Below are 25,510 nucleotides of genomic sequence, written 5' to 3' on the forward strand. Positions count from 1 at the left end.
CCTCAGCCTTTTGCAGGCAGCAGAGCTGTGGGGGCTGGCTCCCAGGCTCACCTTTGTCTCAAAGGTATTTCTCCCCTTTGCCCTCCCTTCCTACAAGCCCCTGCCTGCACAAAGTTCTGAGCGTGCCAGCTGTGACCGGACACCTCTTGTGCTCCCTAAGGGGCAGAGGGGATGGTGTTGGGACCTGTCCCTCTTCTGACATGCTCTAATTAGGTGACTGCAGAAAGGGACTTCAGTCCACCTCCTGCCCCCTCCCCGCCTGGGGCAGGGACCCAAGCAGCAGCCTGGCCCCTTTTAGAGGGAATGCCAAATGAGGAATGGCCACTAGGACTTCTCTCTCCTCTCCCAGCATCTTACAGCCATGCACAGCAGCTGCTGCCTGGAGTGGGGTCCTCACTGCCAGTCACATCCCAGACCTCAGTGGTGCTCTGGCAGCAGGCAGGGGCAAGCAGCAATTCTATCCAGACTGGAGCCATGCAGGGGGTGTGGAAGAGTGGCTGATGCATTCATGTGCTGGACAGAAACTTCAGCTGTGTGCCATGGGATGCTGGGTGCTCAGCGTGCAATACTCCCAGTCCATGCTCTGGCCCTGGCTTCATGTGCTCCTTCTCTGTGGATTTGGCTGTGCTCAGAACTCATTAGTTGATTTTAGAGGGCTGCCTGAAGGTTTTGTGACAGGGGGGCACCACAGTTTGGAGATCTTGTGCTGAGGCTGAGCATCAGCCTGCTCCTGCCTGAGCAGTGGTGGGTGCCCAGCAGCACCCCTGTGAAGGTGTTGAAAGCCATCACCCCAACAGAGACTGCCATGGAGGCTGGGCAGCTTTGTGGTGGGAGAAGAGGTTCAGCTGTGGTGCTTCCTTTTATTTGTATCACCAGTATCCCTGCTGAAGAGCTGACAGCAGCTCTGCAGCAGGTGATGCCCCACTGGAAGCACAGGGTTGCCCAGAGGCTGGCAGATGCCACACTGCTGGAATTGAAATGGCTGCACAGACAATGGGATTTGTTTTCTGAAAGTCACTTTTGCACTCTTAGGTGGTTCTAAATTTCGGGCATTGACAACCAGCTTAAAAACCACTCCCACACATTTGATCCCTGAGAGGCTGAGCACTGAGCCTCTATCTGCAAGCTCCAGGATTTTCTGCTGGTGTACCAATAATTTATCCCCCTGTGCATTTGCTGCTTGGTAACTCCATGTACTGACCCCTGTGAATGATCATTTAGCTCATCTGTCAAGGGGATGTGACTCAGGGCTCACTTTTTGCTGGATCCATGGAGAGCACGTAGCAGTGTCTGACAAGCACGCTTGCTGATCTTCTGATAATAATACCGTGTCACCCTGCATCTTCAACACTCCCATCCCACACAGGCTTGCCATATCTGTTTCACTCACAGAACACAGTAATTATGTGTGCCACACGTGAAGTTACAGCATTGTTCAGCTGGCAGTGTTTCAGCTCTGGTTGTAGTCGACTCTTGCTGCCCAAGAGGTAAACAAACAGCCTATTTAATGAGTACCAAATTCTGTCAATGCTGGTAGTTGCTATGGTGAGAATTCCCAGCGCGACGCTGCAGCCCTTGGTCACTCCAGGCAGAACAACGTGGGCGTTTCGGATCACAACACTCTGTTTACCAAGGTAGGTCTGAAATGCACAGAAGGGCAGGGGCGGAGGCTGCTGGAGCGGGGAGCCTGCTAAGGAAACTGCCAGAAACAAACACTCATGGATGCGAAGATTTAGGAATTATCAGAAAACCAGCTCAGGTCAGCAGCACCGGATTCAGCACTGGCTCAGAGCTGCTCAGTTGCCGTTGCATTGGTATTTTTCAGGGCAACCCGGAGCATGCAGGGATCCAGAACACAAAATCCCTGGCCACAGCAGTCAGCAAAGGCACCAACCAGCAGCTGCAGATGGAGAAATATCTGTGCTTTCAGCCCTCGGGGAAGACTGTGCAGAAGAGATGAGAAGGCTGATAGCACTTTGCTTGATCTGCCTGCTGCATCCTCACTGCTCCAGGAAGATTGCAGGCTCTGGGGCTGTCAAGCCGTCAACTTTCACTTGGTTTGACAACAAACTCACTTCACATACATGGTTACACTTAAAGAAAATAAGAGGAAGAAAAAAAGAAAGCTGTTGGAGCAAGCAATGCCCACAGATGCTTCCTAGAAGTAGAACGTTATTTTGCGATCTGGCACCAACATTTTAGCAGCCTATAAAAGGTAAAGTTGGTACTACAGCCAGCCATTTGTACTGTACAAATAAGAGCTGTGAATATATTCTGGAAGTAATGTCAAAGAGGACCAGATGGGAAATGAGCAGCATTCATTCTAATTTAACAAAGACGGCTAACCCAGAATATGCATTACCATGTAGCATTTTTCATCTGCCTCCATTCAGAACAGATTCTCAGTAACATTTCCAAGGAATGGAAATTGAAGGAATACTGACTCCTTGGTGAATTACTGCTCTCTCATATTCGGAGAAGTTTGGCATCCAAAGTTAGGTGTAATATGTTTTCCCTGGAAATGTATACAAAGACACAATACACCCACAACCCCCTGCATTCAGGCGTGCAGCCAGCCCTGTGTTTTGGTCCATGCTGGATGGATCCAGGGTTTCAGAGGCCTTGGGCACACTGGTGGCCTGCAGAGAGAGGTGTCACAGGGCAGGGCAGTGAGGGGAGGCTGTGCCAGGTGTGCAGAGGATCTGGTGCCACAGCTGGAGGCTCTCTCTCCAGCCCCAGGTCATTTTGCACATTTCAGTGACAGCAGGTCTGACTCCTTGTTTCTTTGCATAAGGCCAACATGGTTTGTGGGTGACATATGCTTTAGACACATGCTTTGAGGGTTGAACCCAAATTCGAAGGCTAACAAATCCTAGATGTAGACTTAAAAAGTGCAAGCTCATTTTTGACTCTTCCAGGATGCATTGAGTAGGGTGAGCCTGTTTGAGGGGAGGGATCCCAGGGTACAATATGCTGAAGCATTCCTTCATGTGTTTAGGAGAAACTCTGATCCTATTTTTAAACAAAGCACTATTTCCATTCCCTCTTTTTTTCTTCCTTAAATATTTAGAAGGGATTAACCACAGAAAACAAGCCACATCCTGAACTTCTTTTTTTCCAGCATAAATTCAATCTTTTTATTCAAAATTGTTCATTACTGGAACCTCTCTCAAATTCCAAGTTCATTTGTGTAACATTTCTCTTTTTGAAGTCCAGAACTGCCACAGTTTCCTCAAGCCCCCCATCCTGACACATGACAAAGCCAAAGTTTTATGCCCTTCCACTCAGTGGAGCTCTGCATTTAAAACATGCCATTAATTTAGAATGAACAAACAGGTATCAGCTCTGTTCCACAGCACTCTTCCCTTGCCAGGGAGAAATGCATAGACACAACCCATGCTGGCTCCTGGAGCTTTCTGCTGCTCAGCAGTGTTTTCTCAATATTTCTGGCATCCCTTGGGTCACATTCTGCCCTGTGAGCAGCCTGTTCTGATCCAATCCTGGGGAGCCCTGCTGCAGAGCCTCTCTTTTAATAAAAGCAAACAGAATGAAAGCCTGAAAACCAGTTGAGGTCAGACCAGATCCTGACCACCAAGTTCCTGTCTGACCTTGAAAACCTGATAAAAATGCACAGCTCTGGCTGCAAGTTGACACTGTACACAAAATGCTTTTTGTATGGCTGCAGTGCCTGGTTTAATGCATCCCTTCAGTCCCTCAGCTTTCTCTATGCACAATCCCATTTTCGAGAGCCTACATGTAACTCCTTGCCTGTGATCTGCATCTGCACAAATCCTCTTCCTAGCTCTCTCAGTAATACTCACAGTTTGCCCATTTGGTTTGCAAAGAAGCCCCTTTCAGAAGCAGAATAGGATCTCCAGCTTCCCAGGCCAAGGTTTGGCCCTCAATCCCAGGGACAGTTGTGCTGCTTTGCCTGCTAGCAGACCCTGTGCACCACAGACAGCCCAAAAAACCCAGCAGCAGCAGTGCCTGGCTAAGGTGGGCAGCCAGCACCACACCATCCCCACAGAATCACCCCAATCTCTGCTCCTGCAGCTCTGGGGTGCTGTCCATGCAGCCCCTGGTATGGGGTCACTGCACTGCCACGTGCGTGCTGTGCATTTTGCTGGGAACAACACAGCAGAGGCTGCTGGAAGTGGTGGCAGCCTGTTTCTCTCCCTGCTTCATCACTGTTTGTGTGCTGAGCAGCTGCAAACCTGGTTATGGGTGAGGGAAGCGAGGCACAGGCTTTGAGGCTCACTTGTTCATGGCTCTGAGAGTTTTATACAGCAGCTCTGAACAATATGAGACTGCTGCTGTGTGAGTGTTCCAGGGATTGTCACCACCAGGAGCAAATATTACTGGAAACAAAATCTTAACCTGTAATTACGTGTAGTTCAGTGCACCAAATCCTCTACAACTCACAACCTTTCTTTCCAATGCTTCCAGCCTCTGCAAAGCTAAGGTGCAGGTTGTCCCCTGTTCATTAGGGCTGGAGTAATGACTTAAAAGGGCTCCTGAAATCCCTGATTAGGCCAAGGGAAGCGGAATGAATTTTACAGGCAAGAAAGACTAATAATCTTTCTCCCTTCCTCTAAAATCCTCCCTCCTCTCCCGGAACAAACACACTTTTTAAAAGGCTTTTAAATAATCTCGTGTTCCTTAACAAAATTACAGCAGCAGTTTCCTCCTTTAATAGCACTCTTCTTCTTAGTAATCTTGTTTTAGCTGCAGTTTTTGATGGAGAGTGCTAGTAGATGAATCATCTCTCACCCCTCTTGGTTATTTTGCCTGGCTTCAGGAGGAAGGAATTCTGTTTTGGAGCAAAGTTTCCTGTTCAGAAGAGGAAGCTCCATTTATGTGTGCTTTTAACTAGGAGTGATAAAAAATTTTATTTGAATGGTTAATTGGGGCATAAATAGATGGATTGTGAATGGCAATCTGATCCATCCCAGTGGATGACTTGAGCTGTCTTCTGCAAGCTTGAGGTCTGCTCCTGCACATCACCTTCTTATGGAAAGTGCTGGAAGGCATTGGCTGAAGGGAACAGAGACTGACTGAGATCCCAGTGTGAATGCAAACAGGGGTACAAATATTTTAGTTTAAGAGCTGTGATAAGGACAATTTCTTCTCTGACAAACTCAGCCATAAAGAAGACCTAAAAAGAAAACTTTTATAAAGTTTATTTTGCAAAACATAAATGGCTGGAGGTGTCAGTGAGAGAAACAGAGGACTGCATGAACATGTAATCAAATTAAATTGCGCATTGAAGAGCAATTCAAATAAATTCATGAATAACTGGAAAAATTGATAAGAGTGTTGTTGATAAGAAAGTTATTGTCCTTTTTTTTTCCTCCTTCTTTAAATCAGTGTCACTGTGTAAGTGCACTAACAGATCTTTGCCCTGAAAGAGCTTTTCTGGTGCCTCTCTGCTGCTGAGGCTGGGCTGGCAGGATGCTCACACTGGGACATCCCCAGGTCATGCTCAGCAGTGCAGATCAGGTACAGATCTGCATTTCCTTAGGTCTGACTGCTCTAGCACAAATTGTCTTACAGCTGTCCCTGCATGACAGAGGATGCTAGCAAAAATAATTCCTCCTCCTCCAGTGCTGGGTAGGTTTTCCAGGTCATCAGAAATAATGAACATTATCAGCGCTGCTGGGAAAGAGCCTAATACCAGTGAGGAGTGCAGGAACCCTGCTCTGCTGACAGTGAGTAGGATGCTCTCAAAGAAGATGGAATCATAATTTTAAATAACTCATACTTTTAATTCCCTCATCTACCATACTCTCCATCTTGCTCACACTGAGGTTTAACAAGGTGTGAGCTGGTCAAACCCAGCCACATGGCTAATGTGGAGAAAGGACTACCTTGGTATGAAGAGAAAATTACCATTTTATCTGTGCAAATATCCCACAATATATTGCACCATAGCAATTTATTGCATAGACAGATGTCTGCTTTTTTCCCTACTCGCTGAATATGTTGTTTCCACAGACACAAACATTTTATTACATTTTCCTGAATTCTGCCACCTCTTAGCAGAAAAACAGCACCTTCTGGTCAGTGAGAGCTTCTGCTCTGACAAGTGGTCCAGACACAGGAGAGGGATATGAGACCTCCCTGGTCCCACCACAGGTCAAAGATGCCAGTGGCTTAGTCTAGATCTAGACTAGGTTTCAATTAGATAAACTGCTAGCTGCATCTTGGGTAATTTCCTATGATTTTTCCACAGGGATCAGAGATCTGATATGTTGGCTGCTGTCTAGACTCAGCATATCCAGAGTGGTTTTCTTAGCACTGGTCAGGCTAATTCATGGATTAAAGGAGGAAGGGAAAATTCCTTCCATGCATAAAGCACTAGCTATTTTGGTCACGAGTGGCACCAGCTACTTATAACGCTATTCCTGGAAATGAATGCATGGCTGTGCAGGTGGTTTTGGCTTGCTTGAACCTGGATGGATGTTCCAAGGAAAAGAGCTGGTGATCAGAGCTAGCATGGAATGCAAGACAGGAAGAGCATCTCTGTGCCCTGACCTGCTGGATTAATGAAACCAGGATCCAAAAGGACTGATTTCAGAAGTGAGCAGGTAAATACAAGCATTGGGCAGAGCCATTATTAGTGAGGGGAAATACCATTACTCATTAGAATATCATTGGAGGGCTGCTGAAGAGGATAAGGGATCATCTGATAGAATCATACAAACAGCATAAGGAATTAATAAAAAGAGATTAAAATCTTGATACATAATCAAAATGAGAAGTAAATTTGACCGAAGAGAGGAACCACTTATATCATGCAAGAGGAATGCAGCTTGGGTGAAAATGACCATGAAATAACATAGTTCACAAGCCATAGGAAAGGAAAAAAGGAAAACAGCAAAATAAATACAATGGACTTCCAGAAACCATATTTCAAAAACCTTACAGTACTGATAATAAGTCTCAGAGAAAAGAGAATTCAGGAAAGTTTGCAGAACGTTAAAGAAACAATGGTAAGGGCATAAATTCAAACAATCCCAGCAGAGCAGGGAAAATAGCTTTTGTAAGGAGCAAACTATTTTCTTAAAACATGACCACTTCATTGACCTGTAAAGAAAGAAATGGTTTATTCAGAAAATGGAAAAGAGATACTGGCATGGGAATGTAAATGTATAGGCTGAAAATGTAGGGACCAAACAAGAAAAATCAAGATGAAAAAAGAAATACAAGCCAACAGGTTTGAGAGCACATCAAGAAAACCTAAAATATATTATCAGGGACGTTAAGGCCTTCTATCATAAAAAATATCCAACAGGAAAGAAAAACACCTGCCTTCCTTCACCACAGATTTCAGTAAAAAGATCACTTTTACCCAGATTGCACAGATGGTGCCATGGATGACAGGAGAACATTTCAGTCTAGAAGAAAGAAAGAATAAGCAAAGAATCCTTGCCTTGATTACATCTAATGTGCTTAGACTGCTTGTTAAAGCAATCTCACGGCTGTTAACAGCTCTCTGGGATCCCATAGAGAACCAACAAGGTGTCAGAATACTGCAGAAGTGAGACATAACTCCTTTTTGGAAAAGGGAGGAGCTTAAGAATATGGCCCAAGCCAACACCATGGGAATTTCCAGAGAAAATTGGATTAAAGCAATGTTGTTGAAACATCTGGAAAATAACAAGGAATTGAGTAATGGCTAACACAAATTCGTTAGATCACCTAGATATTTTTCCTAAAGCTCCAAGGCTAAAAGATGCTCAATAGATGGCAAAACCAAACTGAAATCAACAACACTGTGTGTTGCAAGAAAAAAAAAAAAATAAGGAAAAAATTATTTAAGCAAGCATTTACAGCCAGGAGTGATTTCTGCCTGGCCTGTGATGTGTTCCTCTCATCTCATCCAGTGCTGCAAAGATCTCACTGGAATTCTGTGTCTCATCTGGGCACTGGATTTTAAGTTAATTGAGGAACTGGGACAGAGAGACTACAATAGGACCACACAAATGATGAAAGTTCTAAAAAATATGCTCAACAATCATGCAAGACCCAAAAATTAATTTTTATTTCAATTGTAGAAAAGAGACATCAGAGAGAGGATACCAATAGTCTTCAAATACATAAAGGGTAGCAGCAGAGAGGAAAGGAATTTGCTGAGCTCCACATCCATTGCAAAAAGTCAAGAAGTGGGATCAAAAGGTAGTAATGAAGCAGCATGCATTTTCTAATGGTTAACCATTAGAACAGGCTATTACAGCTAAGAAATTTCTATCTGAGGATGTCTTTTAATCACTTATTATGCAAGAAGCAGGCACTGGTTTTCCTTCCTTGTGGAATGAGATAAACTAGACAGTCTCTGGATATCCCTTCTGACCTTGCTCTCTGTGATTCATGCACCAGGAAAGCCATGGGCAGGTGTTTCTTTGAGGATGGCTGCAGTGAACCTGAGGAGCAGAGGCTGGGTGTGGGCAGCAGACACAGCATGGTTCAGCCAGTTTGGAAAAGGCTTCTCTAATGGGCTGTTTTCTGAAAACCCACAATGAACCACTAGGATAGCAAGAACTTCACTTTTAATAGAATGAATTATTTCTCAGAAGTGAGCTGAGCTGGTTTTCTATTTTTTTTTTTCCCAAGTGACCAGTTAACACCTCCACCCTCACCCCAGGTGTTCCCACTTTAAGCAGGGCTCACACACAGGTGGTGATGAGCTGGGAGTAACTCTCAAAGGCTGTGCTCAGTGGTTCTCCTTCACTTTATCAATGTTGGTGGCCTTTAGTACCTAGAGCTGCACAAACTGTGTCCAACTGTCTTCTTGGGCCAGACTCAGCATATGCTTCTCTGGCAGAAGACCAGCCCCAAAAGCAGAAAGCATACCAGGCTGCAAAGTGAAAACGAGAGGAAACCACCTCTTTTCTGCTCTAAAGCCCACAGAGACCAGTGCCAGATCAGAGCTGGGCAACCACTGAAATAGCAAAGGGTGCTGCCAAGATCTCAGCTCCTTTCCTGGCACAACTTCCATCAGGCATAACTTTACTTTCATAGTAGTAGTCATGAAGGAGGACAAATATAAGCACTATCTTATCCCTTCTCTACCTGGTCTGGTCTTGGGCTATACACGCAGCTCAATCCCAACTAAGAGAAACCACTCCCAGGGCTTATACTGGAAAATATTTTAAATCAACATCTTTGCAGTTTAGATCTGGTTTGCTTCCATGAAGAGCAAGCACATGCATGTACACCCTTATTAATGACATTACACAAGACATACAAACCCAACAGGAGTCTTCAAAGTCAAGGGACAAGACATGTCCTTGTCTGCCAAGCCCAGAGCAAAACTCAAAATACCTTGCTCCGGTCAAGTTACACAAAGAAGAGAAAAAGAAAATTCTTCTCTGCTGGTTACCCTCTACCTCTGTTCCTCAGCAGTATTCTCCATCCATATCCTTAACCCTGACACAAGGCTTCACATGGAGAAGGAAGGAGAGAAATTAATTCTTCACAGCTGGTTCTGTCCTGCAATGCCTTGCTCTCAAGGACAGGCAGCTGTAGCCTTTCTGGCCACAAAGGGAAAGTTAACTCCTACCCTGCCAAATTTCAGATGGATAGCATCCAAAGTGATCTTCTTGCCTTAAACTTTCCCAAGTGGAGACATTCTGGCCTGGGTAAGTGAGATCTATGTCCATGTCTCTATGCATACAGATAAATGGCATTCCTGTACCTCTAAGGCATATGGATATACCCCACCACTTCCTAGCTGCTGAGATCCTCCAGGGATATTTTATGCAAATTATTTAATGAGCATACTTCCAAAGGATTTGCATGCAGGCATAACCTTAGCACAAGTGCAGGTCTAGAGCACAAAAGCTAAAATCCTGGCCCAGAGGGCTGGGAAGGAGGAGGTGTGGGTTGCTGGGACTCCACCCTGCCTGGGGCTGGCAGTGAGTGCATCCCTCCCCTGCCAGAGGGACCAATGTTCTCCAGTCCTGTCCCCTGTGCAGGGTGAGTAACTGCTGGCTGCACGCTCAAACTCCTGTTAAAGTCAACCATGAGTTTTCTCAGCCTTACTTCCACCCCTCTGTCATGCACAGCCCCTGTTTCCCCCTTGCTACCACCATCAGGAGTTGCCAGAGAAAGGAACAGGAGCAGCAGCAGGAAGAAGCAAGAGCAATGGGAGGATATTTATGTTGGTTTTTTTTTTTTTTAATCTCGATCTTGGCAGCCTTTGTTTTGGTGAGGAGGGAGCAAAAGAACAACATCTCAAAGCTTATGCTCAGCATAGGGAAATTCATATCAACTCCCCCTGAGCAGTAGGCAGGTGCCTGCAGGCTTGGGACTGCATGGACAGCCCTGTGACCCAACACAAAGGCACAGGGACCTTCTCTGGGGAAGGTGAGGGGACAATGACCCCGCAGAGGGGAAGGAGAGGCCTTGGCCTCCCCCACTGGAGAAAGGATGGCTGCTGGCACAGGGCAGATGCAGGATGGCCGAGGGAGGCGGCGGGTTGGGTGACAGCAGCCTGGGCTGCAGGTGTGTGTGTAAGAGGAGACACTGGCTTACACTTGGCAGCCCCGGGAGCGTGCAGCTGATTGGGAATGAGTTATGGAGGCAGCCGCCTCCTGCGGGAAAAGCCCGGCGCTGGGAGCTGTCCTGCAGCAGGAGGAGCAGGGCAGCCCAGAGCCCGGGAAATGCTGGGGGAAAAGGGGCAAATCCTGCCACTGCACTCCTGGATGCAGCAGTTTGGTGGCCTGCTGGAAGTGAGCAAGGCACCGAACTTCATTTCTCTCCAAAAGCTGGAAGGAGGCAGCCCCGATGGGAAGGGACAGTTCCAGAGGCTGGACTGCCCTCCGCCAGGGCTTGTCACACACTCACATCTGATGCACATTCTTCAAGCTGCAAGGGATTGCTCAGCATTCACCTCCAGATCTGGCCACTAGGCTTTTCTAAAAGCTCCTAGTTCATTTCCTAAGAAATATTCTTGCTGCATTACCTGAAAACCATCACTACCTTTACATAACTGCAATAAAACAGCTTTCCATACCCAAAGGAGAATAGAGTAAAATTCCACAGCACTCAAAAAATAATAACCACAGCAAGAGAACTAAGGAGTTCAGGTTGAAAACGGGGCTGCAGCACCAAGAAGAATAAAATGAAAATTTCCCCAAGCAGACAGAATGGCCGGAAATAGTTGCACCTTCCCTCTCTGCTCCTGTGAAGTCAGGTTACAGTGAGAAAAGGCATTTTAAAATGGCACCAGAGTTTCTGAGTAGTGTGGAATATTTACAAAGGCAAAACCAAAGCAAAAAAAAGAGCACACAGTGTGCTCAAAGTAACAAAGAAATTCTGTGATACCGCAGGTAACTGAGCTTGGCTCTGTAGAGACTGAGCATATGCTGTAACTACTGGATCATCTTTCTTCTATATTACATTTGCTTAGCTTGGTGATAAAAGTATATGTCTTCCTCCACAGGCATATTGACCACATAGTGCTGAAGGTAGATTGTGAGGTTTTATGTTTGTTTATCATGATACATGCAAACAAAATACCTGTCTTGCAAAATACTTTGGCTGCCATCCACCAAAAAATAATCTTTAGGCAGAAAGCTCATCTAAGAAACTCCTTCTTTTCAGCCACCAGAAAGAGTAATTAAAAAACTAAAAAGCATTTTCCTGTCCTTTTGGAAGCCAGCAAGCAGCTCAGCTGGGCAAAGAACATGGCTTGGTGGAGTTTCTGATTAACAAAACGCAGCAACTTTAATAGGAGACTTCAACCCAGCATAACAACCCTCCCTCAGCTCTTCCCACTTTCCCCCTGCCGCCTTCTAAAGGTGGTTATCCCAGAGGTTATCTTAACCAAAAAAATGCTTGAATGCAGTTATCTGGGGAGGCACAGTTTCAAAGAGAGGACACATAAAAATAATTAAAAGCAATATTCACCTCTCCACTTCAGAGAGCTCCTGTTTGAGCTCCAGAGGGATGAGAGGGAAAGTAAGGGATGCTTCCTAGAGAGCAAGTAAGGTGAACCAGGACAGCAGAGGGGTAGGCTCAGGACAGTGGGGAAGGCAGGAAACCGGAGCAGATTGTGGCAAGTGGGAGATGTGGTGGGGAAGAAGAAGCAGGTCTGTAGGTGGGGAAGCAGGAAAGCAAGGGGAGCGGGGCGGACAAGAGGGTTTTGGAGAGCGGCTAGCCAGCTGGCACACACATAGCAGCTGCTGCTGTGTCAGCCTAGGAGAGTAGCTGCAGCTGCACGCTGGCCATGAATAGCAGAGGAGCAGCGTGCCGGCTGGCTGCTGGAGGGACGGGGGCAGCGGGGCGCTGAAAAGGCAGGGGGAGGCTCTCTGAAAGCTTTTCTGTACGGGGAAACTTGACAGCCCTTTGATTTCTGAGCTGTTTGTTCTCCAATTGTCCACTCCAGTGGACGATCAGTACGAAAAGAGTTAAACGGGGGGAGGGAGAGAAACAGTAGGAAAACTTGGGTCCTAAATGCAGATCTGGGCTTTGATACTGTATCCATAGCATGCAGTTGTCTGCATGTATAGCTTTCATAGTTGTCAGAGGGGATCAAAATCACAGGGTGCTTAAACTAAAGGAGAAATCTCCACGCAGTTACCCTCATGTTTGCTTGAGCCACCACTGGAGGAGGACATGATCCAGCACTCGGCCATCTGTTCTGTGTGCAGCACATGTCACTCCACAAGCCCTCCCGTGTGAGCTCCTGCGGGGCTGTGGGTTCACACACGCTTTGTGCCTCCCCACGAGGGTGGGAGCTCACACCCCGTGCCCTGTGCCACAGCCGTGTGTGGTTCTGCACAGCTGTGGGTGCGTGCACCCACTGGGGCCGTGGGTGTCACCAGCCCCAGTGTTCCTCTAGATCCACGGGTGGGAGTGTCCACCCCACACAATCCACAGCTGTGGCTACACACACCGTGTGTGCTCTTTTACTGGCATGGATGATCCCATGCTCTGTTCTCCTCCATGGCTACATCTGCACACACTGTGCACATACATCCCTGGAGGCACAGCCAACCATTGCCGTCGTCCGTGACTGAGTGCACAGTGCTCCTCCACAGCTGTAGGTGATCCCCCTGAGCACTCCTCACAGCTGTAGGTGATCTCTGCTTGAGCACTTCACACAGCTGAAAGTGATCTCCCCTGAGCACTCCTCACAGCTGAAGGTGATCTCCCCTGAGCACTCCTCACAGCTGAAGGTGATCTCCCCTGAGCACTCTTGCACAGGAGTGCCAATTCCTGCATTATTGGGGTACTCCCACCCCAAGCATTCCCTGGCTGCATGTGCCCTTCCATCCCTGTCTGCACACTCCCTGGGCAGTTCCACACGAGCGTGGGCGCACACATCGCCTGCTCCCTTACACGTAGAGGTGCACCCACCCTACGCCTCCTCTATGCATCCCGTGGCTATTCCTCCAACACGGTGGGCTGGGTGTCCACCCCGCGGGTGTCCCGCATCTCTTATCCCCCTCCAGCACCTGGCGGGCCCCGCTGCGGTCAGCGCAGGGCGGAGCGAGAGTCGCCCGCCGCCCTTTAAGAGCCGCGGCGGGAGCGGCGCTGGCCCCACCCGCCGGCCGCGGGGCCGGGCCGTCCCCCTCATTAATATGAAGGCGGCGGCCGCGGCGGCGAATGGGTAATGAAGCTGTCACTCCGGCACCTACTTGTTGGGTGTCCGCGGAGCCGAGGCGCACAGAGGGCGAGCGGAGCCCGCGGGAGGGGAGCGGCGGCGGAGCGCTCCGGGCGGCCCCGCCGGCAGCCCATGCCCTGCGCCCCCCGGCGCGCTGCGGGCGGCTCCCCCGCCGCCCATGCCGCGAGCGGCCGCCGGTCCGTGGCCGGTGGGCTCGGCGGGCTCCTCTGAGGCGGCGGCGGCGCGGAGCAGCAGCGGGAGCAGGAGGCATGCGGGGCGCCGGCTGGCCGAGCCGGGTCCCCCGCGCCGCCGCGCTCGGCCTGGCGCTGCTCCTCGCCTCCTGCGTGCAGGTAGGGACGGGGCGCGGGGGGCTGCGCTCCGGCCGCGGGGCGCCGCGGCTGCCTTCTGCCTGCTCCCTTTGCACCTTGCTCGATTTTTATTTGTGTTTCTGTCTATAGCGCTGTGTGCGTGTATGTATGTATATATATGTACACGTATGTACATTGCCCCGGCGGGGTTCAACCCGCAGCCGGCGAAAGTTGTCGTGGGGAGCCGGGGACCCGCAGCACCGCGCTGCTGGTGCTGCCCCCGGCCGCGTTAGTAACGAGGCTGTCTCCCCTTTGGTTTTTATTTTTAGGTGTCCCGGTCCACGGGCTATTTCGAGCTGCAGCTTAACTCGGTGCGGAATGTAAACGGCGAGTTGTTCAATGGGGAATGCTGCGATGGCATGAAAAGCCCCGAGAACCTGGACTGCTCTCGGGACGAGTGCGACACTTACGTGAAAGTCTGCCTCAAGGAATATCAGGCCAAGATCACCCCGGTCGGACCCTGCAACTACGGATTCGGATCTACCCCCGTTCTCGGTGGAAATATTTTCTATTTGAACAGCAACAAATACTCGCACCAAGGCAGAACTCCCGAGACGGGCAGGATTGTTATTCCCTTCCAGTTCGCGTGGCCGGTAGGTCTTTTATCGCGTTCTCGTTATCAGTCTTTTTTTTTTGTGTGCCGTTCCCCCGCGTCCGCTCCCGTCGGCGCCGCTCCCGCTCCCCCGTTATTGAGCGGGGCCAGCTGCCGGGGCGCTGCCTTGGGCGCGGCCGCCGCTTCCCGGGGCTGCGGGGCACGACCGGCGGCGCGGGGAGTGGGGGCTGCTGCGCGGTAGGAGCCACGGTGGGTGCTGCGGGAGCTCCGGGCTGGCTGCGGGAAGAGCCGCGTGCGGTGGTGGCCGGGCCCCAGAGGCTGAAGGCAGGCAAATCACAATACCGGGGAGAGCCCCCCCGTCCCCGCCCGCAGCGGAGCCCGACGGCGCGGCCGCGGCGCGCTGGGCTCGCTGCGGGGCTGCGCCGGCAGGGGGCGCTGGCGGCGGGCGCAGCGCGCGGGCCGGGGCGCGTGCCGGGGCGGGGCGCGCGCCGGGGGGTCCCAGCACCTGCGCGGGGCGGGGCCCCCGCACCTGGGCCGGCCCCGCGGCCCCGGCACCGCCCGGGCCGAGCCTGCCTCGAACCCCGACACCGCCGCTGTGCCTGAGGGGCTCGGTGTGCCCGCCCGCCTGTGCGGGACCCCTTGGCCGCCCCCGCGCCGCCCTGCCTTCCGCTCGGCCGCTCGGGGCTTTCAGCGTGTCGCTCCCGCAGCAGCGCGCTGTCCCCTCTGGCCGCGCCGCCTTGTGCGCCGCACGCAGAGCGGTGCGGATTGGAAGGGACCTGAGGGACAGAAGGGTGCGGGTCAGAAGCGACCTTAGGGACCGAACAGTGTGTGCTGGAAGGGACCTTAGGGACTGACCGGTGTGGGTCGGAAGGGACCTCAGGGACCATCCCGTTCCAGACCCGCTGCCGTGCGTAGGGACAGCTTCCGCTAGCCCGCGTTGCTCAAAGCCCCTTCCAGCCTGGCTCTGAACGCGCCTTTAGGGAATGGGGGACTGCAGGCAGTGCTGCTCCTTGTCCTTGCAGCCTGCATGCATCCTCCTGCTTTTGGGGAGCTGGGTGCGGACAGCGCCCGGCGCTGGGAGCGGCCGCAGGCAGGCAGGGAGGGAAGGCTGGGCTCCCTGCCCGTTGCAGGCAGGTAGGATCCTGCAGGGAGTTTCACAGCTGTTGCCCTCAGCCCGTCCAAGTGGGCCACGGGGTGGAAGCTGGCAAGTTGCGAGGTGCTGAGGAATGGGGATGGTGCAGTGCCCCGGCGCGGTGCGCAGATGCGTATCGGAAGCCTCGGTACCTGCGGGCTGCGTTTGGCACCTGGTGACTAAGAGATGAAATGGCCCTTGCTGACCTCTCAGACTGTAGCTGGCAAGATCTCGGTTACTTGGAGAATGCCTGCGAGGAATGGTTAGGGACAAAAACGCTTCTTTTGAATTTCAAGCTAAAGGAAGCTAGTCTGCATTAATCCTGTTACTTTCTGTGCTACCAGGGACCCTCCAACCTCAGATGCTCGTGCCTTGCAAATTTAGGACTGAGTTTGCTGCAGTTAAGCGTTTAAAAATAAAGTATAGATGATACATTTTTCTGTGCAGAGGCACTTAAGTTCTGGTTGCCAGGTTGGGGTGTTTTGATGGCCTTTATTGGTCCTGTGCCCTCTTGAACTTGGAAATGTTCCTGTTAATGGGTATAGTTGATACCACAAACCCAGGGTATTTAGAACTGTGTTCTTAAGTTATAAGATCAAAGAGAAAATTAAGATTCTTTCTTCTCTTTATTGGCCGTTTAATACAGACTTGATGAAATCGTAAACTCTTCAGCAGGAGATTTCAGTAACGTTAGCACCTCAAACTTTGTATGTTATCTGCATGAGGAAGTAAAGGTAATTTAACTCGTGCTTTTATTTTGCCAGTTTCTAGTATTGCTACTTGAAACACAAGGAGAGTTTGATAATCCTTGCACTGCAGGTCCCTAAGCCCAGCCTTCTTTGAATTTTTCTCTGTTGGAATAAGCACATTCTTACCTTGCAGCTGCCGGATATTGTTCTGTGCTCGCCCAGTCCCAAGTAAGGCTTGTTTGACCTGCCTCTTGCAGGTGAATTAACTCAGTGTCCCCAGCCCACACTGCCCTGTCTGCTCCTGTTTCTTGTACCGTTGGCTCCAGCATTTTGAGGGAATTGAAATACTCAAGGTATTTCTTTTTTCCACCATTTTTCCCCTGCAGCTGTTGCAGAGTGGGCTGTAATTTATTTAAACAGTGCCACTGCAGTCTAGTGGGTGGTTAGCTGATTTTTGGACGGTTTACTGAATACTCTCCCAGCCCACCCTGGGTTCTAAAAATAAGATGTGGAGTAGTTTTACTTACAACAGCCTGTGGATACACCTATGGAAAGAGGTCCCTCCTGTATGTTGTAGTTAGATCTTGAACTCTGAGTTCAGTCTGTTGATGGAGAGCACAGCATCTTTGTCAGAGCTGTGCATAAGCTGTGTGGGCTTTGCTAGGAGAGGCTTAATTGTAGTGCTGGTTTATCATGAGGGGGTTTTGAAGTAGATTGAGTTCCTGGGTTAGGTTTCAACTCCCTGGGGTAATTTCTAAATTACTCTTAAATAATATTCTTTCTTTATTCAAGTTTGCAACTGAGAAACAATAATATGGGCATAGTCTTTTCCTATGACTTTTATTTTTGCTGTACAACTGTAATGCTGTTTCTTTAATATCATGGGAAGGAGCAAGAGTAAAGAGCATTGGAAATTGTGTCCTTCACTTATGAAACAAATTTGCTTTGGTGTTGGCATTGAGATGAGGATTTATTTCAGTAGCTCTAGCTGGAATTTTTAAGCTTCATGGTAAGGAAAACCAACATGAGTATATGCAGAGTTTTTGGTGAACCTCACCTGAGTCGTAACTCCCTCACTTAGACACTAATGCAGTAATGTATAAATTGCTCAGGGTGGGAGGGAGTTTCTTGAAGTCTGTGTGATACCACAGTGTCCCAAGCTAGCAGTAGCTGTAAAGCAAGTAATTTCTTGAAATATAATTTGTTTTACTGTTTTTTTCCTTTTTAATTTTATGAAGTAAATCTTTCAGTTTGGACAACTGTCTCTTCTGTAAAGCTGCAGTACCAGAGTTCAGTGACTTCCAGTGTTTGAAACAGTGTCAGTTATCCAGCTTATTCCTATTTCCTGTCCTTCTTTTTTTTTAATATCATTAGTCTGATCTCTGATTTGCAAGAGGGAGCTTGGGATACTGCCAGAAAGTTCTTAAAATTGCTACCTTGGGATACATCATCCACAGAAATCTGGCAGTGGGAGAGGCTGAGGAACAGCTAGAACAATACAGCTGTCTTCTTCACCCACCTACCTCACATTTTTTTCTTTGCCTCCTGCTGTAAAACTCGAAGCTTAATGCTTGTTTGAGATTGTTAACAAACAAATGATGCAATTAAAATTTATGTGCAACTTTAAAACAAAGAAGACAGAAGAATTCAAGTAGCTTTGAAGTTGATTCTGATCAGTTACAGCTTAGGCTTGTTAAGTCTTGAGCTTTTTTTTCCCCTGGCATGAAGTTGTTTGTTCAGACACTGCAGCTTCACAAATACCTGGCACATTAATATTTATCAGTAGCCATTGGCAGAATTTTAGAACTGGGGTTAATTGAAGGTTGCTTCTGAAGATGGTGTTTTAAAGTTGGTTGTTCTGTGGGATGGGCTATGTGGAACCATTTCTTGTACTCCTTTGCAAGATGGCATGAAATGGAGTTGTGTGTGGTTTTTCCCTCCACCCTGTTCTTTCCCTCAGGGAATTCAGAGTTTTTCCTGTACCGTAAATGCTGGTATGGCATCCATGACTTCAGTTAATTAGTCATATAGAGGAATTGTTCTGACTAGTTGAGGATGCTGAAATCATGTATTGCAGTATGCACCATTGGCTCCTCTCAGCCCCTCTGTTTTTGAGATCCTGCTGTGACTGACAGCACACCCATGGGCACTGCATACTCTGAACTTCCCAGATGAACTTCAGCGTTCAGGGTCCTGGAGATAAGCAGAAACAAGCATTTTCACCTCTCCTTTTCCTTGGTGCTTAGCTAGGACTCTGTAACCAGTGTGGAGGAGAGGTGGTAGAGGTTCAGGCAGCCCTTGCAAATTGCTTGGATAAAGGGTGCCTTCCCTGCTAGGATTTGGAAACTAATTGATTTTTTATTTTTTTTGGCACTTAGTGTTTTTTCCTATTTAGAGTGTGACTGTAGCACCACTCTGTAGCCTTCTGAAGTAATGTCAACTCTCAGGTAAGTAAAATATGTCAATAATTTTAAAGTCCAGGCTGTGTGTGAGTTTCATCTGTGTGCAGTCCATGTGTGGTTCTCATCCAAATACTGGAGGGGTTGAGTCTTGATCTAAAACATACACAGGAGTGTGAACCATCAAATATGTAAAGCTGTTGAGAGGATAGCTTGGCTGCAGCAGTAAATGTTAAATTTCTTAGAAAGCAACCTGCCCCTTCCCCTGCCAAAACCTGAGCAGGAATACTTGACCTTGGAGCTTTTATTGCTTAATGGGTACAGCATTCTGCCTGGCACTTTCTCATGTTGTCTGGTTAACTGTAGGACTCTGCACCAAGCTCTCCCAGTGCTTTTAATTTGAGAGATGAAGGTGGTTAGGGCCCTGGAAGACATCTAGCCTTCAAGCTCATTATCTGGGATCCTTGGTGCCTCTAGGGAACCAGATAGCCTGGCTGTAGGAAATGCTATTGTCTATTTTTGTTTGGCTGGTAGACCTACAGTTGGTCTACCTCCTGTCTCAACACAGCCATCAGTGCTCTCTGATCAGGATCTTGAGGCTTTGTAATGAAAATATCCTGGATTAGATTACTCTCTGCTCCCTGATAGAGTAAACATGCATCCTGTCATCTTGGATGACAACCCAGCAGGACAGATATGCTTAAATTAGGCAGGTTAAAGTTAGGCCATTTAGCACTGGAAAAACTTGTGCATGGCTGTACCAGAGGAACAGGAGGTATGTTTTTTCTTATGAAAAAGATTACAATCAGGGAGACACACAGCAAGCTTTACCTGTAATTAGTTGTTCTTTGCTCCATTGAAACTCCTTCTTAAGGAAACTGCTTGCAAAAGCACAGTTCCAAGCAAGACCTGAGGGCAGGGAATAAGAAGTGAGAGCAAGACCTTATGCCAAAATGTAAAATTCACCTGGTTGTGATGGGCTGTGATGTACATGCATCACACCTGGTTAGCTCAGGAAATCAGGATGGAAAAAATAATCTAGTTGATAGCTGTATATTGATGATCTACATAAATGTTTAATTTCTTATTTACCAGTAGCCTTTTTTCCCCAGGTGGAAGGATTTGCTTTGACTTTCCCTCCCCAAACTTGGTGCATGCTTACTACCTCTGTCTGGTGGGCTTGTCAGCAGACTCCTGTGGAACTGCCATGCCAAAATATTTCATATTTTGCCAAAACAGCAAGCCTTCCCCTGCTTGTTGCAAATCACGAACAAATACACTGGATCAGAAAACATAGATCCATGTTTCCTCATTTTTGGGGAGGTAGATCATGGAATTTATATGCATTCACCTGCTCAGTACTGCATTTACCTTGAAGCCTTTTTGATCAGAAACAAAAGGTTGAGGAAATGGTTTATTATAAAAATAATATCCCTTTGGTCTCAAGCGACATAAATGCAAAAGGTAGTTTTGAGGTTTTGTTTTGCTCTTTCTTAAAAGGAGATAATGGGGTGATGTTTTAGAGAGTGACTTCAGTAATGCTGGGAAGTGACAACTCCGGTTGATTTCAATAGCAGCTGCAGGTGTCACCTCTAAAAAAGAACCAAGGCCTTAATGGTGACCACTTCAGAACCACTCTTTGAAAAAGGGATTTATTATTGGCATGCTGTGTGTGCCAGCAACTATTTGCAGCTTGCCCAGAATAGAAAGTCTAAAGACTTAAGTTTCATGTAACTATAGGAAATCTGTCTTCTAATTTTAAGCAGAAGTGCTCTTTGCACTCTTAATCTTTCATGCATTCATGTCACTAAATCTAGAATTTCTTATGTCTTTGAAATAAATATGCCTCAAAGGACAATATTCTGCTAACTATTTAAACTTTATACCTTGAAGTTCTGGGGGTTTTTTGAATGTCACAGAGATGGTCAGATAGTAAAGAACACTTCTATTTATACTCCTTCAAAGTTTCCTTAAATAAACATGTGCTTATTTATTGGAAACACTGAGGCTGAAGTCAAAACTTGCAGACGGAGTCCCTCACCTCCCAGCACTGACAGTGCTTGTGCACCTCTCGTCAGCTTTCTAATCTTTATTCCAGAAGGTGCTCCAGGCAGCCTATCTGTGAAATGCTACACTCCCAGCCACACAGCTGGTGTGGGCATTAAATCTTTGACTGAAAATGGAATAGGTATTAAAGCAGTCAGGATTACTCTTACACGAGAGGATGTGAGGTAGAAGCAGAGCATGTTTGATTCACTGCAGTGCAGTACTGGCTTTGTGTCTGGGCTGTTTAAAGATGTTACAAATGCTGTTTTCTCAATTAAAAAAATCTGCTGGAGACATAACCAACTTGTGGCTTTAATCTTTAAACAGTCAGGTTTATCTTGGGTGTAGTTGGGGTGAAATTGTAATTGGTTTGTGTTATATCAGACTTATGCTATTTGGCCTAATTAGACTGTGTTCCCACTGTATTTTAGGTGGCTTGAGTGATCCTGTGAAGCTCAAATGCGAGTGTAGATGTTGAGAGGCTCTGTGTGACAGAAGCTGCCCTCTGTGTTTGAGGCTATTGCTTGTATTTCTTTTGCAAATGCAGCTTGCTTTGGGAACTATTGCAGGTTCACTGTTTTTCAGTACAAGAGCTGCAAAAAATTAAGCTTTTGTCAAACAATTAATAATGTAGAACAACTACTTTTGCTGGATTTAGAAAATGCCAGAAATGGTCTCATGAATTTTTTAGTATATTTGTTAACATGTATTTTTGTCACAAAGCTTTTCTTGTATGAAAGGAGATTTAAGACAGATGTGTAAGGTAATTCATGATTTTGTTTTTTAACTTTGAAAATTACTTTTGCCCCCTGTGGCCAGCTCTGTTGAGTAATGCCTTTGAGTCACTTCATGTAGGTGAGATGAGTGGCATTAATCTTTTTTTGTGCAGTCTGACTCCTTTGCTTGTTTTTCCTCTAGGTGTTACTTTGTGTTGGCTCTGAAATACATGCTATGGGTGTACTTTAAAAACTACCCTAAGTGCATAAAGCAGCTATGATCACACTGTATACTTAGTCATCTGCAGGAGCTTTAGGTTACTGTGTGCCAGAAAGCTTCCCTCCCTGCTCTTCTGAAAACAGGCCCAGTGTTTTGTCAACTCTCTGTGGGTCCTGCTTGTTGCCTGCTCTGTTTCAGAGCTGCTCAACCTGAAGAGGAGACATCATCAGAAAGTGACCCTGCCTTTTCTGCCAGCACACCCATTTCCTTTCCCTTGTTCCTCTGCAGTTCTAACTCAGTAATTCTCTAATCTGGAAGGAGCTTGAGAACATCAGTTGGGAAGGAGAGAGGCTGCTTCAAGAAGTGAGGAGTGAGGGTATACTGGCAGTGCTTCTCTCTCCTTGATGTTTATCCATTTGCTTACCTGAAGGAGAGTTGCTGCTGTTCCTTGGCAGTAATTCCACCATTCCCTCCCTCTCCTGCACTGTGCTAAACCTCTGATGGGCTTTTTGTTAGAAATCTGCTCTGGCTTTGGTCAGTGGGTGTCTAAAACGGGTCAATCTCTGGTCAGAGGTGACTGCTGGAGGCATGTGCTGTGTCCATTCAGTGCTTTGGAGCTGCTCACAGGAGCAGGAGGTGCAGCCTGACCACCTCACCCTGCTCTCAGGGCTGGGGAATGAACCAGTATGGGTAGGTGAGAGCATCTCTGCCTGTTCGTGTTAGACACCACTCACCTCCTGCCTCCCGTGGGGTGGGCAGTCCCCCTGGGAGCTGCTCCTTCCCCTGTGTGCACCTGGGCAGACCTGTTGGGAGGGACAGAGCTGGGGAGAAGGGTGTGATGGCTCTGGTGTAGATCATCAGTCAGGGAGGGGTGGCCATCCCTGATGTAGCCACTCTTTGGTGCCTTTGCTTACTGTACAGGAAAAAAATACTCTGTATAAATGATTGAGTGCTGTCTTCAGCAGTCTGTCATGTGCCCATTGATACTGCAGACAAGCAGCAGTGCTAGACTAGGACTGAACAGATGAGTTTATTTTTTGATTACTCCAATGCTTTCGCTTTTTTTTATTTTTTTCTGGTCTGATGGCCAGACTCTGCTTGAAGATAGTTGTTTTTAGAAGTCCAGTGTGTGCAACATAGTAGACACATTTCAGCATCACCAAAGACTTAAATGCTATTGAGCTCTGAGAAATGCTTGCTGTTTACCTGAAATGTCACTACCACTGCTTTTGGTATTAACCATTTTTCCTGTTATTATATTTGGGGAATGATTTACAGTTATAAAATGTTGTTTAAGAGTTGAGCTATACGTTATGCTCATTTGTTAAACCATTCCCACGGGTTTTCTTCATAGTTGTAGCTAGCTCTTAATTTCTATATAAAGGAGAAAAATGAAATATTTATTATTACTGTTTCAGATGCTAAGCAAAGTGTAAAAAGCATATTTAACATGAGGATCTTCTGATAACAAGAGCTCTGAATCATGCAGTAAGCCTGGATTTTATCTCTGGTTGCAATGACTGTTTGCTCCTCAGTAGGAAGCTACATTAGATGGAAGGGACAAGGCATTTCAAGGCTAAATGACAATCTTAGTCTTACTTGATTAGAGCTTGCAGAGGTTGCTAAGAAACAGCCTAATAGTCCTTGAGTAACCAATTATATGCCCCTAGGACAGATGCACAGGTGCTCATTCTCTGAAGTTGTTTTTTTTTTTTTTTTTCAGTTGGGTTTAAATTTTTAAATCTGAGATAAGGCTGGAGTATTAGTACACAAACTGCAATCTGTTTACATCCTGCTTTGGGTTTGAAAGTCCTGATTATATATATCTTGCTCCCAGCAGGATGTGTTCTGGTGGGCTTTGTTTAGTATGTTACAATTTGATTATAATAACATGTAAATTATTGTTACAGAGCTTCTTCTAGTTCCACATAGTCCACTGTGTCTCTAGTCTCTCCAGTACTTTCTAGTACTGTGAGCATACCATCTTAAATAACTTTAGGCATATAACGTTCAAACTGGATAAATTTTACATTTTCAGACTCTTAGTTAATCTTAATACTGATGCAGTATCCTATGGTGGGTGGAAAAATATCCTTACCCCTTCATGCAAATTGGAGAGAATTATTGTATGAGCTAACACTTAACTAAAGCATCAAACAGGGTTCTTACTTTTTTTCTTGCTTTTTTTCCCTTTTCCTGAATATGTATGATGCTGTTTATAGCATTGCAAAGTTCAACAGTCTACTTTGCAGAGACAGAATCTACACTTTTAATGTAATAGGTCCTGGATTCCAGCTGGAGAACTTAAGATCTAATTAGGGAACTTGTTCATACTTGGAAGACTTGATTGACATATGCTTTAAGCAGTAACTTGAGAAATATTTAAATAGCTTAATTATTGATCTTCAGTTAATTTACTGAAGTAGAAGCTTTTTAGAGTGTGCAATTTTTGATACTATTTAGTGTTCTTCCTACTGACTGAGGACAATTTTAACAGCACTTGTCTGGTAACCTGTGCTACTGCTTAATAGTTTTAGCTGCTGTTCCTTTCTTTTTTTTTTTTTTTTAATAGTGGTGATTTTGATAGTTGTGACTCTCTTATGGTGCAATGACATGATTTTCCTTGTATCACAGCATGGAATTTTTACTGTAACTGGGCACATGTAATCAGCAAAGTCTACAAGTCAGACCATGCTTACTTAGACTGTTGAGGGCAGGTATATCCATGTGCTGCCCCTCAGTGTGACTGGTTTTGCACACCACAATGACCTGAGAGCATCCCTGTGTTGGTTATAAACTCTTGTTTAAATCATATGTTTATATATAGGCCCAGAATATTTTAGTGTTGTGTTTGGCTGTTGGGCACCTTTGTAGAACAGTATTTTTCCATGATTCATCCAGACATATTGGTGCTTTTTCCTATCAGAAAGTGAGGAAGGGAAGGAAGTGGGGAAAATGAAGTGTTTGGACTTGCACAGAAGTGTAAGGTGTTGGCTGTCAGATATTTAGTGCTCCTGCAGTGCCTTCTGATATTTGCTGTTCAGCTGTGATAACTTCAGGGTTGTGGAGAAACTACCCACCTATAAACCACAAATCTCTTGTTCTAGAAGAGTGAAGGTCAAGTGGTTGCCCATACCCAGCTGGTGGCAATTTTTCAGAGGTTAATTTGCAGAATTCAGATTCCCTTTATCTAACACTGTGTGTCCTGGACTTGGTCTGAGGGCTGTCAGAATGTCAATTGTCACAGGCTCAGGCAGAAGTACAAATGTTGTGTATCACCAGAGCTTCTCAAGCTGCTCATATCTTCTGGATCACTGCAGATGTAAGGTAAACAAAATAAGCTTTGGCTGACAGGAAAGATAGTCTTGGCTTGTGGCAGCTTGCTACCAGTGATAATTTGTTTGTCCCTAAGCCATTAGGATGGATTGTAAAGATTTGGTACTCTGTGACTCTTCAGCTTGCCAAGGAATGTGGAGAAAGTTGGAACAGCAGGGAGTCAGTGGCAAATGAAGTGCTAAAATTGTAAAGTAGTCATTGGGACATATTTTTGATTTATGGCTCCAGCTTTGGACTTACAAAATTACTCTGGCTTTTTTTTAATGTTGGCCTACTTTCCATGGCTTTGTTGTGTTCTCTGTTGATACTCATGCTTATGAGGAAAGCTATAACATTGTTACCCACCAGAGGAGCAACTGGGGGTCAGCAATGAAATAAATTTGAAGACTTGCTGACATAATCTGCCTTTCATAGCTTTTAGATCCATGATAGGGGGAGA

At 46.8% G+C, this 25,510-nt stretch overlaps 1 protein-coding gene across 1 annotated transcript in view; it reads left to right on the forward strand.

Moving 5' to 3' along the window:
* Positions 1-13,581: 13,581 nt before the first annotated feature.
* JAG2 (jagged canonical Notch ligand 2) overlaps positions 13,582-25,510 on the forward strand; it is a 67,559-nt gene continuing 55,630 nt past the window's right edge. The window contains exons 1-2 of the mRNA XM_074542246.1: positions 13,582-13,962; positions 14,250-14,573. Of these exons, the coding sequence (XP_074398347.1) occupies positions 13,615-13,962; positions 14,250-14,573 (672 nt within the window). The 5' untranslated portion in view covers positions 13,582-13,614. The remainder of the gene's footprint in view (positions 13,963-14,249; positions 14,574-25,510) is intronic.

Source organism: Zonotrichia albicollis, chromosome 6 (genome assembly GCF_047830755.1).
Source record: "Zonotrichia albicollis isolate bZonAlb1 chromosome 6, bZonAlb1.hap1, whole genome shotgun sequence".
NCBI lineage: Eukaryota > Metazoa > Chordata > Aves > Passeriformes > Passerellidae > Zonotrichia > Zonotrichia albicollis.